This window comes from Rhipicephalus microplus, chromosome 10, assembly GCF_043290135.1.
Source record: "Rhipicephalus microplus isolate Deutch F79 chromosome 10, USDA_Rmic, whole genome shotgun sequence".
Lineage (NCBI taxonomy): Eukaryota > Metazoa > Arthropoda > Arachnida > Ixodida > Ixodidae > Rhipicephalus > Rhipicephalus microplus.
In genome coordinates, this window is record NC_134709.1 from 44,273,734 (window position 1) to 44,290,325 (window position 16,592).

Below are 16,592 nucleotides of genomic sequence, written 5' to 3' on the forward strand. Positions count from 1 at the left end.
GAGAGACAAGTTGACTCTTCTTGAGAGAGTCATGGGACGCACGACTCTCTAAAAGGGAGTCAACTTGTCTCTTTAAAGGGAGTTATACATCCCACCACTCCTTTAAAAAAGAAAGGTCAACGTGTCCCTTTAAGTAGTTATACATGTGAGAGTCGCGTGTAATTACTACGGGACTCCTCTTTTTTGTGTGTGTGAAAGAGTACGGCAACAATGGAAACTAGTGGGAGTTGCGGCAACATTGACTCCATCTTGAGTGGGAGTGAGATGCCGTCGAAGCTCGTCCAGCACTATAGTTGCAGCACATTCGCAGCATTCGACGAGTGGCTTTCGTTGAACCTCACAGGTAGTACACATCGGCATATCGCTGCTTGGTCGCTCAGAGCCGGCGGCGCTCCCTGGCGGCGGTCTCGTTGACGCTCGAGTCCGGCGAGTAGCGCAGGAAGTGCTCGCAGTACTCCTGCAACCGGTTGAGGTTCGCGCAGCACGGCTCGTACGACTCCCTGGCCCCGGTCACGTAGATGCATTCGTCGCAAATGGCCTTGGCACGCGAGTCCTTCGTGCAGTTGCTCGCGGCGGCTACGGTGTTCCCGGTGTCCACCGTCGATGCGGCCGCCTGCCGGACCGGCATGGCCCGGCAACCCGCGCGAGTGCTGGCCAGCGCCAGGAACAGGGCCGTGCAGAGCAATCCCGCCGCGACCGCCTGCCGAGCCATCGTAGTGTGCGAATCCTGCGTGTGGGTAAAAGAATGACGCCGACTCTAAGCGGTGCACTTTCGTTCAAGACAGTGTGCGGGCTTATGGGCAAAGAGGAAAACGCTGCGGCGGCTCGTAAGCTGGGTCGAAAGACCTTGCATATGCTTCCATCTCACGAGCCGGCTGCAGCACTATAAAGACTATAGGACGATTTGAACGAATTCAAGACGCGAGTTCTGCCGCGTTGTATTAATACGCGCGCATCTTTAGCTGTGGCCTAATCGGTTGAGGGCTTGTTCCGCGGGAATGTTCACCTCTCAGTGGACCGAAGTTGAAATCCTGTCGGGTGAACAGAAAATGAAAGAAAAAATTATAACGTTAACCTGTTGTTGCTGGCTGATACCAAATGCACCACACCGCAGTGTTCAAGAAGTGGGCTTGTTCGTTTGTGTAATTGGAAAGTGTCCGCTACTGCGATTGCTCCTCGCTCCGTTGAGAACATCCGGAGGTCGCCTGTTTTTAGGAAGTATTTCGTCGTTTTTTTAAAGCAATGCTGTTTTTCGTGAACACCTCGGGACTTATTCATGACGACGTATGCCAGAATGTGCAATTACAAAAAAAAAAAGCACGCGTGATGACATACTTTCTGAATGTCTGTACCTGCCAAGTGCCCTTAAAGCAGAGGTCTTTCATCTTGTACCAGAATTACGTGACACTTCACTCCTCAGACACCCAAACCACTGTGGGGATGTCTATGGCAGGTGTTATTGTGAATAACCATCATTTACAGTTACACAAATAACGTGACGCCACCACTGATTTTTCGCACGTTCTACACAAAGTCAGCATATATAAGGACAGAGCCAAATTGTCGGCGTGCGTGTTTGCCGTACCAGCAGGTTTGTTTTTCATGCATCGTCATGCCGCTACACAAACCAACTGCAGATAGACACAACAGAATACGACAGTTTCCTGACATGCGCACAAACATGGCACATTTCGTGGCGCACTTTAACATCCTGTGCATAGTTGCCGTCGACATGAACGGCAGCTCGCTGTCCATATCGAAGTGGCGCGGAAGTTTGGCGACAGTGGGGATCTCGTTTCCGCGAAAGAAACTGTGCACGATCCTTCGAAGTACTCCCAGGTCAAAGTTGCCCAGCTTCTTTTTGCGCCGGCGTCATTTCCCGCTACAATGCTTCTTCGGTTCTAACAATCTGCCCGCGTTTCCTTTCTCGAGCGCCTCCGAAGTTTGCCGACGGTAATGTGCGAGACTAACCGTAGCATATTCTAAGGACCATACTAACCGCAACGCGCATTTCTCGATACTCCGTTTCACCAGCTACGTCTCGAACCTTCTCACCAAGGGTGAGAAAAATAAATTATATCTGCGACTTTTTCATTAGCTTGTGGAATGCTGTCAGACATAGATGTTCGTATACGTTCGAAATTTCGCTACAAACGCTATAAATCACAATAAACGACATATCAAGTACACACACCACAAGTTTACTAGTCCATATAGTCATAGCTATAGTTTGGCGGTTACTATGGGAATCAAACGCCCGAACCACTGGCAGTGCTGTTGCATTGTTCATGCGCATCATTGAACCGTGGTGCAAGCACATCGTGGGTTTCGTGGCCTCTCTGCAGAATGCGTGTTTGCAGGTCGTCATGCGGTGCATGGCCTGCGTCCCTAATTCTCCGTCCTGGTTGAATTTCACGTGGATTCTTATATGCAATCGCCTAAGTCGGCTAGAAGGCGAAAACATTCTTTTTCCCATTCAGTAGTACTGACCCCCCCCCCCCCCCAGAGGCAGATTCAGCCGCACTCATTTTAGAGAGGGGCGGGGGAGAGGGGGTGGTCGCTTGAAGTAATACCGGAGAGGATCATGAGTTCTATTTTGACTAGCAGAAAAACTCCTTCATAGCATAAATACTGTTAATGTGTGCTTACAGTGTTTTCGCTCATTTGTCCTAATTAGGGATGCAAGTGCGCTACAAGCACTCAAGTGAGGTGGGACGGGGGGGGGGGGTGCTGACGCAGACTAAGTGTGTGTGAGGGGGGGGGGTGATCGCCCTTACCGCTCCCCTCTGGAGCTGTCACTGCCCCCCCCCCCTCTCCGTGATAGCTGCCTGCACCTCACTCGGCTGTGCAGGGCCTCTGAGATCGACCCACCTTTGACTTAACGACTTCACGTGATGTCACAATGACGCCACGAATTTTCGCGATTTTGATTTCACGCGGCACCACCAGCTGCCGCCGTCGACAGTCACATGTCCCGTTTGACGAATCTCAAACAATGCAATCGCGATATGGGGTCATGAACATTGCAGCGATGTTGCGACTCGCGATTTCGTCAACATTCAGAGTTGCACGAAACGTTTCTGCTGCGCACGCATGTTGTGGTCGAAGCAGTGTAAAACAAAAGGCACTTAATGTTGATATCATTGCTGCCGACACTTTAATCTGTGAGATAAGTAGAATGTGGAGCTAGTATTATTGGCCCCGCACGTGCCATCCGAGGTCAATATATGATCATTAGCATATGCAAAAGAACTTGATATTGTTACGAGGTTGGTTGCTTCTGAGCGAGATGTATTTGCAGAGTAAAAACTACAGGCAAGAGACACAATGGCTGATTGGCCCAGTCGCGCGCCTGTCAGTCGCACCTCTTCCTTTTCTTCCTCTCCGTAGCAGGACCCCCGGGCGTTGGAGCGCCGTCTCGGCGAGAGTCCGGAGAAGTGCGACAGAAGTAGGGTTTCAAGCGCGAAACATGGACAATGTCAACTAGTGACGAACTTGGTGACGTATTGGAGTGCAATGGCGCTATCTCGTAGGTTACGTCGCTAACTTGACGTAAGACTAGGTAGGGTCCGGCGTATCGGGACAAAAGTTTTTCGGAGAGACCTACACGGCGACACGGTGACCAGAGGAGCACGTGGTCACCTGGGGCAAACGTTATATTTCGATGCCGGTGGTCGTAGCGGGCTTTTTGCATATCCTGTGACCTGGTGAGGCGAGACTGGGCAACTTGACGAGCCATGTGAGCCCGATCAATGGCTTCGCGCGCGTACTCGGAAGGAGATGGCACGAGAGGCAAGGTGGTTTCAAATGGCAATATGGGGTCGCGACCATATAAAAGATAAAAAGGCGAGAATCCCGCAGTGTCATGTCGAGAGGAGTTATATGCGAAGGTCACATAGGCCAACGTTGTATCCCAGTCTCGATGATCATCGGAGACGTACATCGAAAGCATCTCTGTGAGCGTGCGGTTGAGACGTTCAGTTAGGCCATTAGTTTGTGGGTGGTAGGCGGTAGATAGCTTATGGGCTGTAGCACACGATCGAAGGAGGTCATCGACAACTTTGGACAGGAAAGAGCGGCCGCGGTCCGTAAGCAGCTGTCGGGGTGCACCATGGTGTAAGATGACGTCATGAAGAAGAAAATCCGCGACGTCAGTGGCGCAACTGGTTGGCATGGCCTTTGTTATCGCGTAACGGGTCGCATAATCTGTGGCGACGGCAATCCATTTATTTCCTAGTGTCGTCGTCGGAAAAGGGCCAAGAAGGTCGAGTCCCACGCGATGAAATGGTTCAGAGGGGACTTCAATTGGGTGAAGATATCCAGCTGGCAGCAAAGAAGGTCTTTTCCGGCGCTGGCAGAGGTCGCAAGTGGCGACATATCGACGTACGCTGCGGTACAATCCAGGCCAGAAAAATCGACGTCGCACGCGGTCGTATGTGCGGGAAACGCCGAGGTGTCCCGCTGTTGGTGCGTCGTGAAGTTGTTGAAGTATGGCAGGCCGTAGATGACGAGGGATGACAAGCAGAAGCTCAGGGCCTTCAGTGGTGACGTTGCGGCGGTAGAGGATGCCGTCATGCAGCACGAACATACGGGATTCAGCGTCATGGCTGTCAGACTGGATGGCGTCGATGATAGTGCGCAATGACTCATCCCGTCGTTGTTCGATGCGCATATCGCTGACGTCTGTAAACGCCATTACTCTGCTCTCCAGGTCAGGCGCAACGGGATCAGGAGGATCTACCGGATATCGAGAAAGACAGTCTGCGTCCTTGTGCAAACGGCCAGACTTGTAGCTGACGCTAAACGAAAATTCCTGAAGCCTCAGAGCCCAGCGAGCCAGACGTCCAGTCGGGTCCTTCAGAGAAGTCAGCCAACAGAGGGCGTGGTGGTCCGTAACGACAGTGAAAATGCGACCATATAAATATGGCCGAAACTTGGCGACGGCCCAAACTAAAGCTAGACACTCTCTCTCGGTGATGGAATAATTCATCTCCTGGGGAGAAAGCAGGCGACTGGCGTAAGCTATCACGCACTGTCTACCGTGGTGCCGCTGAGCGAGAACTGCGCCGATACCGTGGCCACTGGCGTCGGTGCGAACCTCTGTGGCAGCAGAAGGATTAAAGTGGGCAAGTATGGGGGGCGTAGTTAGGTAGCCGATGAGAGCGGCGAACGCTTGAGCCTGCTCAGGGCCCCATGAGAATGTGGTATCCTTCTTCAGCAAATCTGTCAGTGGCCGGGCAACGTCAGCGAAGTTTTTCACAAAACGGCGAAAGTAGGAACATAAGCCGACGAAGCTACGGACGTCGGATGTAGAACGGGGCACTGGAAAGCTACGGACGACGCGGATCTTTTCGGGATCTGGTTGGACACCATCGGCGTTTACAATATGGCCCAGAATGGCAATCTGACGGTGACCAAATTGACACTTCTTGGAATTGAGTTGTAGCCCAGCTGTTCTGAAGACTGCGAGAATTGCAGCGAGACGGGTCAGGTGGCTATCGAAAGTAGATGAAAAGACTATCACATCGTCTAGGTAACAAAGACAAGTAGACCACTTGTAACCACGCAGGAGAGAGTCCATCATTCGTTCGAATGTGGCAGGGGCGTTACATAGTCCAAAAGGCATGACCTTAAACTGGTATAAACCATCTGGTGTAATGAAGGCCGTCTTCTCGCGGTCCATTTCATCGACAGAAATCTGCCAGTAGCCGGACCGGAGATCTATAGACGAGAAGTATGTAGCCCCGTGTAGGCAGTCCAACGCGTCATCGATGCGTGGTAGCGGGTACACGTCTTTTCGTGTGATCTTGTTTAGGTGGCGATAGTCAACGCAGAAGCGCCAGGTACCATCTTTTTTCTTCACAAGGACGACAGGGGAGGCCCAAGGACTACTTGATGGTTCTATGACACCTTTGTTGAGCATTTTGTCCACTTCTGCTTGGATAACTCTACGCTCAGTGGGGGAGACACGATAGGGGCGTCGGCGAATAGGACTGGCGTCACCAGTATTTATACGGTGCTGAACAGTGGATGTTTGCCCTAGAGGTCTGTCGTCGAAAGAAAAAATGTCGGTATATGACGCGAGAAGGCGATGGATGTCATTGGCTTGCGCAGGGTTGAGGTCGGGTGCAATCATCTTCGAGAAACGATCTGGCCGAGAACAGGTGCTGTTCGCTACTGGAGACTGAAGTAAATCAATCTCGGTGGTGAGCGCTGCTATTTCGAATTCGTCAGCATTAGATACGCTGGCCAAGAACATGCCACGAGGAAGCACTTGAGGGCACAAGCTGAAATTGAGAAGTGGAAGCGAGGTACAATTGTCAGTAACAGTCACAAGCGTATGGGGAATGGCAATGTTGCGGCTCAAGAGGACGTCGGCGAGAGGAAGGAGGACATATTGACCATCGGGAACTTGGGGCTGTGCGGTCAAAACGACGAAGGTGGCTGCCTGAGCTGACAGCCGCACATCCTGAAGAGAGCACAGGCGCGGCGGGGCAGTGGGGGGGTCAGCGACTATCTGAGGCAACTCTAGCTGAAGAACGCCTGTAGCACAATCGATCAGAGCAGAATGATTCGACAAGAAGTCCAGGCCTAGGATAATGTCATAAGGGCAGTGGTCAATCACGGCTAAAATGACAGAAGTAGTGTGGTCCTTTATACGTAAGCGGGCAGTGCACAGACCGAGAACCATCGGCGTGCCGCCATCGGCCACACGGAGCATTTGTGCAGCCGCTGGTGTCAGAACTTTCTTTAAACGTGTGCGTAGGCTTGAACTCATGACCGAAATGCTTGCGCCGGTGTCGACAAGTGCTTGTACAGGTTCGCCGTCTACTTTAACGTCTATTACACTTCGTCTGGTGGGAACGGAAAGAGGATTTGCTGCGGAAGTCGTCAATGCAGCACCACCTCCGGGGGCTGCATTTCTCAGTTTTCCGAGACAACGCGGCCGGAAGCCACGGGGGACGAGAAGCGCCGTGGCTGCGGCGAACGGGACGATGGGCGACGTGTTTGCGGCGATCGAGACTGGTGCCCACGTGGTGAAGGCGAGCGGCTGTACCAAGTGTTCCGAGAATGGTCAATGGCATTGGGCTCTTCGGCAGGTGGAAAGGTGCGGGCGGTATCGTCGAAACGGGTCATATTGGTCGTTGCGCGATGTGCCGAGGACCATGTGTTGCGGCAGTAACGGGCAATATGTCCAACGCGGTGGCAGTTGAAACATATAGGGCGGTCATCTGCAGTTCGCCACTCAGCCGGGTTGCGAGTACGTGGAGAAGACCGTCGGTCGGAGAAGGGCATCACGAAAGGGCGTTCGCTGACTCTAGGCGCGGTGACATGGCACACGGAATGCACTCCGATGTTTTCAAGCTCCCGGCGCACGATGGCTTGAACAAGAGGAACAGTAACAGGAGTGGCATCGGTACTGCGCGAATAGAACGCCGAGGGCGCCATAGCTTCCAGTTCACGACGAACAATGCGTGTAAGGTCTCCCGGCGGCGATGCACGTTGTGGTGTTGACTGGTCCTCGCAAGTAGATGTTGCAGCGGTGTTTGGGAGTCGAGCGAATGTTTGTAGAATGCGGCGACTTTTCACTTGCTCGAACTGACGACACTCTTTGATGATCGCGTCTACGGTGGAACAGCCCTTGCACATCAGGAGATTGAACGCGTCGTCGGCAATCCCTTTCAGAACATGTCCCACCTTGTCACCTTCTGTCATGTCGCTTTCGGCCTTTCGGCAGAGGGCCAGCACGTCTTGAATGTAAGCGAGGTATGACTCCGTAGGGGATTGGGCACGGCAGGCCAATTCCTTTTTGGCGGCGATCTTCCGACTGGCGGTTTTGCCAAACACCTCCCGCATCTTTGCTTTGCATTGGTCCCAGCTTGTGAGTTCTTCTTCATTGTTCTCATACCACACCTTGGCCGTGCCTCTCAAATAGAACAGCACATTAGCCAACTGAAGTGTGGGATCCCATCTGTTCGGCACACTCACTCGTTCAAACATGGCCAGCCAATCGTCAACGTCGACGCCATCGGTTCCGCAGAATGTACCGGGATCCTTGAGAGGCGTGAAAACGTACGGTTGCGACGCCATGTTCGTCGGAGACGCTGACGTTGACGCGGAGGGCTGAGCATTGGCCATGGCTGGAAGGGCGATGCGACGTCCGCTGCGGAGCTCCGTTGCCTGATGGTTACCCAGCACCTCTCACCAATATGTTACGAGGTTGGTTGCTTCTGAGCGAGATGTATTTGCAGAGTAAAAACTACAGGCAAGAGACACAATGGCTGATTGGCCCAGTCGCGCGCCTGTCAGTCGCACCTCTTCCTTTTCTTCCTCTCCGTAGCAATATGCTTCAACACTCAGGAGAGACTTCAATAGATAAAACAAGATATAGGACCTGACATTATTTGGTGGCTCATTGCGCGTAGTGGGCAAAAATAATGATAGCTTAGCACATTTTCCCTTCCTCAGCCGATGATGATGATGCATGTGTAGGAAGAGTTTTCTAAAAACGGTATGCGTTAGGCACTAATTAGACTGATATTTGATTGATATGTGGGGCTTAACGTCCCAAAGCCACCATATGACTATGAGAGACGCATGGGTTACGTTCAATATTAATGTTTTTTTTTTTGGGGGGGGGGGAAACCAATCGGTATCAGATTTTTTTTCTATTCGTAATGATATTCTTGGACTGTACTCTTTAGGTATAGTACTCACGTACTTAAAAGCGAACATTAAGAACTCAGTAGCGTGCTTACTATTACTCCTAAATTCCTGATTTCCAAACTGTTTTATCTATTTTGTGTTGTTGAAATTATCTGCTTCATTTTCTATACCCGTAGTTTCTATTTTGTCATTCCGGATATTTATTCGCTTTCTTTGATCCATCTCATCATTTAAAAAGACTTAAGCTATCAAAATAAAAGTATTTCGTTACAACTACACGGTTCTTGGCTTATCCTGCAGCGTGGTTGTGTGCCACAGATTCCAGGCTCTACATAGCTCTGATTCTACTTGTGCTTCCAGCCGCTACAGTTTGGGTAATATCGGCGTAATTTCGACGGGAACACTTAGGTATACGTGCATCCATAGAGTTTCGTATAAATACACTAGAGGGAATTCTGGCGCTAGTGTCTATGGGAGCTGCAACGCAAGGTGCTTCAGCGAGCTTGGGAATGAAGGGTAGTACACGGAGTTGCCCAATTTTCGTACTTTTGGCTCCCGTTGGCTTTGCGTGGCTTGGAGCTACTTCGTTACGAAACAAAAAATCAGCTAATGTTCAGCAATTACACTTCACCACCTTAACCTTTCAGGCGCACCATTTCAAATCGTGTCACGAAGTTCCAAAGGGTTCGTTCTTACCTTCAAAACACAAACCGAAACACGGCAATAAACGAAGCCACAAGCGTGATTAGAGGCGCACAAGTACGAAGACTAAAGGCAAATTCGTGTACTACCCATCATTCCCATGGGTCGCTGAACGGTCGCAGCGCCCGAGTCCCTTCTAGTTATATTTAGAAAACTTTGTGGGTACACCAGAGCCGACATTACCTTTGGTGGCTCGATTTGCAGTCATGTGACGTAATTATCACGAGCGGTTACCCACAGCATTCGTCAGAGTCGCTGTCTTTTAATCCATAAGCGCTATCAGTTTCTATCGTTGCTTATCGTTGTGTTTCGAGGCAGTCAGATCGTCGGTAGAGTTAACAGTGCGCATAATAATGCTGCATCTGCTGCAAGCCTCGGGTGAACTGTGGCGTATGCTTTGTTTGTTTGTTTGCTTGTAGTCTGGATACGATGGCACATACCTACACTGGGGGACTGGCCAAGAAAACATGTATGCATGACGGATATTCCATTTAAATTTTTCTACTGTAATCTCGCTCTGTGGCGTAAATCCAGTAAAGTCATAAGGGAAAACACCAGTTGTAATGGCGTTTCTATAATTTATGCAAATGCAGGTATCTCTGTTAGTTATTTGAAAATAATTAAAATCATGCTTTATAGTGAAGTTCAAAATAAGCATTGGTTTCCAGTTAGCGTTATTGCATTTTGCTACTGAATCTTCTCAAAAATCGATTGAACGACATTTTCGATTTGCATGCGGTCTTACACAGCTGAACTCTGCAGAATACAAGTATACACTACAAAATAAGCAGGCGTTAAATGAGTCGAACGCGCTGAGTTCGAACTGACAAGCAATTCAGATGTCATGTTTTGAAGATGAACCTGAAAGGAGTGGGGGAGAGGGGACACTTGCGAAGGATGTCCCCCCATCTTCCCAAGCCTGTACAGAAGAGGGGTCGGGACCACCCTGCCCTTTCTGTAATTAGGCGAGTGATCCTGCGTGGCCGAAACTCGAGGCCGAGTGATGTGACTCCACCTGAGGAGTCAACTGTACGTATAACAGGTAAGCGTCGCGGGAGTGCCCATCTTCACAAGTCTCAAAAGACGCGTAAGGTTTTCCTGGAAGGACGTTTTGTAGTCGAATGCACCAGCCGAACAGCAGCAACAAAAAATTCTCGCACAAATAATTTCCAGGGCCATAAACTGAATGATAGTTCTACTATTACCTCATGCCCCACTGCTTTCCGTGTAGTATGGGCAAAGGAAGATGGGTTTGACGAAGCAAGAAGGGCAGTTAGAAAGAGCAGTTTTCAGAAACCAATCAAGCCTTTTGGAAGTTGGCACCTGGCGAACAGTATTCGACTACGGCTACGAATATGTTGGGAATGCAAAGTTGAGCTATTCGGAAAAAGATCATCGTGAATCAGTGCTGCCTTTCCATGGAAGCAGCGGATTAGTTGAATGTCTGGTTTGGACGGCACAATACGAATTTTTCAAAGTCACTCGTATTTACTTATAGCCCCCGAATTTCGTCTATCTACCTGAATGAGGTTTAATTGGAGAAAAAAGCGAAGGCGCGAATCACCTCGGGGACTTTATACACTGACCCACCAACACGTACCCCCCCTCCCCCCCTAACAATCCATCTCCTCTAGGAGGATAAGATAGTTATTCCGAACCAACCTACCTTCCTCCCACCCACTTTCCGCCTTACAAACAGGCATTGTTCCACACACCCCTGAGTTCTAGTGTAAAACCCACAAAATGGAAATTCTGGATAAACTCGTTTAGATGCTGTTTGCCTCTCGATAGATTGGAACAAAGCATTTGGCTACGCCGCACATCCAGAGGTATATATAGCACACCAGTTGGAGCGGGATGTACGAAGGGAAATTCTCATACTTCGCTTACCGGTCAACGAAAGGTTTCTCTGGAAGCAGGCGAACTCGGGGGATCCGTTTTCGGAAGTGCCCGCAGTTCTCTTCGCGAACTCAGGCTTTGCTTTAAACGGATGGTACCGCCGTGGCGTCAGAGTTTCACCTCGAAAGCCTGAGCTTGCGACGAACCTCTGGGTGATGTGCGCAGCTCGGTCGGCCTTGAACCTGGCCCGGGAAGATTCGTCGGCCAGGGGTTCGCTCTTCGGGCGGAAGACTCCGAGCAGTTCTTTTCCGGAACTGGCAGAGTGATTTACGTGGAACTCGTGGAACGGAGTAGGAACATTGACTGGCGACAACGCCGAGCCACTTACTTCTTCTTCACAGAAGATGTCTGGATTGGCGCACTTATAGAGGGTTGCGCAAAAGGACTTGACAGTTCGCCAATGGTTAGCTCACCGGAGCGCCATGAGCACTTGTTAACACACGAAGATTTCGAACTCACGGCGAGACAATAGAAAGTGCCCGGCTGTGTCGTCTTCGTAAACCAGCTGCCGCGCCGTGATCTATACTCCACTTGGGACCGAGAGGCCCAAGAGTCAGCTTCGATATGCGACTCGGATAGGGGACCCTCGATGTTTTTGTACTGTGTTACGAAGCTTTCGCGCGTTGGGTTGGGAGGAGGGGATAAATGTTGTATCAGCTGCGCGGAGGAGGACGGAGCATTGCATCGAGAGATGAACCTATAGATAACCTCTTTCCTCATCCTTCCCTCTTCTCGGCCGTTTAAGAGTTACCGCACGGCGAGCGTGATATCGGCGTGATAAGCTCCGTTGTGTAAGCTTGGGAGGAGCCCGAGATCGCTCGCCTCACCGCCCCGGCCAATCGGAGGTCGCCGAGTGCGAAAAGAAAAGGGAAAAAATTCTGCAAATGCTTAAGAGAGGTTCGTCCGTTGCTCGATTGGTAAATTACCCGCCCCGTAATTCCTTTTATCACGTTGCGGTGGCGTGCGTGCAGAGCGATTAGTGAGCATCATGTAGCATAAATTAATGCGACAGGGGGTGGGCGCGCAGCGGCGCAAAGATGAGACGCTTGCGCGATTGTGAGAACATGTGCAAGCAGCTTCTGTTCAGTAAACACTATACCACTGTTCAAGATGCATGCCAGCTGTTCCCTTTGGTATACGAACATTGTGACAGGGAAAACGAGGTTCAAGCTGATTTGTTTTACAACAAATGTAATGCGCGTGTGTGCGTGACCTCACCTTTCCTACTATATACATCTTGTCTTTCCTTGCTTACTCTTGCTGTTCATTATTATTATTATTATTATTATTATTATTATTATTATTATTATTATTATTATAGTAGTAGTAGTAGTAGTAGTAGTAGTAGTAGTAGTAGTAGTAGTAGTAGTAGTAGTAGTAGTAGTAGTAGTAGTAGTAGTAACAGGGGGATGGGAAGGAAGAAGAATAAAAACGAGAGAAGGCAGAGAGGTTAACCAGGCACATGGCCGGTTGGCTACGTACCCTACACTGAGGGGAAAAGGAATAATGGGATAAGAAAGATGAGAGAGTAACAGCTGTCGTAGTAGTAGCAACAGCAGCAGCAGTAGTAGTAGCTCACCTCTGGAATTGAAACATGCAGTTGGCTGCCGCGTTTGTACGCGTATTTCACACTAAACAAAGCTCTCTTAAAGGACCCGTAAACCACCTGGGTATAAATTGGCAGCAGCAAGCACAGGACCGGGTTAAGTGGTGGGACATGGGAGAGGCCTTTGTCCTGCAGTGGACGTAGTCAGGCTGATGATGATGATGATGATGATGATGATGATGATGAAACCGCCTCCGATCTTTTTTAAACATTTCAAGTAAACGCGCGCATCGTGTGTACGTTTCTTGTTTGATAACCAGCCCCGAATGAGTTGTACAATCTTTCTATCTTTCCATCTCATGGTGTGCCTCTATCGTCTCCATGTTCTTGAACATAGGCTTTACTTCTGCAGGGTTTATGCCCAATGTCGGGAAGCTGGCCTTCTGCCGGGGTAGTCTGCTGATTATGGCGCTACACCGCTGACCCGAAGGCCGCGGGATCGACTCCCGGCCGTATTTCGGTAGAGGCGAAATGCGTATACCTGTGCGCTTAAAAAAAAAAGAAAAAAGTGCATGAAACTTCTGGAGCCCTCTCCTATGGAGTCTCTCACAAGCGTGTCGTGGTTCTCGGACGTAAAGTACCAACAGTTTCAGGTGCCTCATCAAACGCGAAAATTGACCGTCGTTGGCGTCAATACGAGTGATGCAATGTACCACAACCGTGGCATCGTGGTAGAGTGCTTGCTTCGGCTGCGGGAGGTCGTGGGTTCAAATCCACGTGCCGCCAGATGCCCACTGGTTTTTAAAATCGGCCCTGCAGGCGTCCCCCAGCCCGAAACTCGGCTACTTTCAGGGGTGAAACGTCTGGAAAGGGCAGCCTACGCCAGTCAAATCCCGTCGAAACCCGGGAGCTCAATGAGTTGAGGTGAAACTCGCTTGGTAAATCGAGAGAACGTGCTGACTGTGGCACATCACGTGATGTGCTAACGTCACAGAGGGCAGAACTATGTTGGGTATGGATCAAGGCGTAAGAATAGGTTAGGTGCTGAAACTCGCCGCCCGCGCAAAGAAGGGCGCGGGCAGATTGTGTTCGTCGATGACCTTGAGCTACGAGTATAGTTGCCGTCGCGCGAGTTGAGATGACGCTGCTGTATGGCGTGCCATAAAGTTACTGTATATGCTACCTTTTAGGTAGCATATACCTATAGGTAGTATATACGGTAACTCTAGCGTGCCAGCTATTTGTTCGGTGCTCACTTTGAAACACGTGCGCAAAACGAAATTTTCCTGCAAGCTTTGTGTGCACGGGATTTCGTGATTTAGAAAAGTGTTGCTCTGTGCCTGTGAGCCCTGCCAGTTCAGTTGTTTACTTGATTCGTGCTTTGTGATTCAGTGCACGTATACCTCGATGCTGCATGTATACTGCGAATACGCGTCAGTGGCCCTGTCGCTGCATGGCGGCGCCTCGAAGTGGGCAAAGTGTTGTTTTGTCCAAGATTGCAAGTCGCGGTATCGGACCTGTACGGAGCTTGTGTCGCTTTTGAAGGCTCGCGTGAACCAGGGCGCTTGGATAAGTGATGACGGGAAATTCCGAGAGCTGACGGAGCCTTGCAGCCTACCCCAGTCGAAAAATCCGTCAGAGCACTCCTAATTGACCATCAGGAATCCTTGAACGCCGATCAGGAATCTTCGACTGAGTCACAGTCAGAGTGCTGTTGCAATCAGGATCGCTGCCCGTGGTCATGCGATCAAATGTGCGCGAAGCATTCCGGGAAGAAGTGATCTCTGCCACATATCATGCAGAACACAAGGGGAATGTCCCGTTGCATGCACCAAAAAAACCTACGCTCACTTCGGATGCCTGCCATTTTACCGGGGCTGCCTAAAGTATACCTGACCGTGCAGCAAAAAAAAAAAAACAAAAAAAAAAACGGAGAAGCTTTGCGAGAACGGCTGGCTCTGGTGCCGAATTTCCGGAAGCGACGGGCGCCAGAAAGTTCAATTGCATCTGTAGTGCCTGACACTATCTCTGAAAGTACGCCAAATTTATTGCGCATGGAGACAGCGGCTACACAGCATGGCGATGATGAATCAGCACGCACGCATGCCAAAGGAATCGTTTCGACTTCAGCAGTGACGGGCCTCCTAAACGTGAAGAGGAGGATGCCTCTCAACACGACTCTGATAGTTTGGGCCTATACGCTACCGACTCAGTTCGTCATCACGCTGGAAAAGTAATTTCTTGTTTTAAATTCAGATGCCATTTTGTCGGTCCCGCCGAGGTGGTCTAGTGGCTAAGGTATACTCGGCTGCTGACCCGCAGGTCGTGGAATCGAATTCCGGCTGCGGCGGTTGCATTTCCGATGGAGGCGGACATGCTGTAGACCCGTGTGCTCAGATTTGGGCGGTTTTGGGACGTTTAACCCCACATATCTATATCATCATTTTGTCGAGCTGCCTCGTCTATGCCTATTTGGACCAAGAAAAATTGAACGCTGTAGAATAATCAGTAAACAAAAATCATTGTACACACTATTTCTGTGATGCCGTCGTCGTGATTATAATTATTTTGCCATGCTTGATGTCGTCAAGCCAAATTTTCAAGTTTTTTTTTTATGTCTCTTAGCACTTCATCGTCACCATGCACCTGGCAATATAGCAGGTTGCACTTCCGACTGTGGTACTTAGGGCACAACACCGTTTATTAAGGCGAACGTCTTAGATGCCTCATCAAACGCGAAATATGATTGTAGGCGTCCCGCATCACGGCGTAATGGACGAGCTGCGCAAAATATACTGCTTTATAGGTATAATTCGCTCGCTTTCACTTTCTGATAAAGCACTTCATCAAGTTGAAGTCCGCGCGGCTTAGTAAAATAGCGAAAAGTATGGCTGGCGGCACTAGCCCGACAGCCCAGACGTGAGTGCATACGGATTAAGCCATGGTCGACCTTCGGAGCCCGATGAAGTTCCTCCCGCGTCACCATACTGCTTACAATGCCAGAGGCCAAAATCTGCGTGGCGCTAACAGCAAGACATGCCAAGGGTAGCGTATCGACTTAAGTTCTTAATCAAGATCGTGTAAGTTTGGGTGATACATTAGTTGAAAGTTTTCTGACGAAGTATTTCGGTAATTTTGCTGAGCAACCAGAGCGCGACAGCGATATTCGCGCGCGCGCACACACTGGCGTTCCCATACATGCACAAACACACGCACGCTGACTATCGCCTTCCTGATTTTTCTCTCATGGACAACGCTGTTTTTTTTCTTCGAGGGAGGGGTATTGAGTCAAAGATGCTGACGCTGGCAGTGCGTCGGCACCATAATTTGAACGAAACGTGCTCTTTAGTCATGTCGTGTCGAAATGCAACTGCTCTTCTGCAGTACGTTTGCTGTTGTCGGAGCATTTATATCACAAAAACACTGTTACCAAATCCGCGGCGGCTGCATTTTTGATGGAGGGGAAAATGATGTAGGCCCGTGTGCTCATATTTCGAGTGCGCGCTAAAGAACCCCAGGTGGTCGAAATTTCCGGAACCCACCTCTACGGCTCCTCTCGTAATACGAAGCACAACATCCTCGAGGTCTAGGCTCTGAGATTATCGGACTCTAATAGTCGTAATCTTAAGATGTGGAAACATTCGTGCCCTGCGAGGCCGGGGACTTCCTACGCGCCGGATGTATAAATAAATGTTATTTCTCTCTCTCTCTCTCATAATGCGGTGGTTATGGGACGTTAAACCTCACATATCAATCAAATCAACTGTTACCAAATAAA

General features: G+C 50.0%; 1 protein-coding gene across 1 annotated transcript; it reads right to left on the reverse strand.

The window, feature by feature from the left end:
* Window positions 1-231: 231 nt before the first annotated feature.
* Window positions 232-14,681, reverse strand: LOC119180795 (uncharacterized). Its single transcript, XM_037431931.2, has 3 exons — window positions 14,666-14,681; window positions 11,260-11,676; window positions 232-727 (listed from the first exon to the last, which is right to left on the reverse strand). The coding sequence occupies exons 1-3, from the start codon at window positions 14,679-14,681 to the stop codon at window positions 288-290; spliced, it is 873 nt and encodes a 290-aa protein (XP_037287828.2). The 3' UTR covers window positions 232-287.
* Window positions 14,682-16,592: the final 1,911 nt, after the last annotated feature.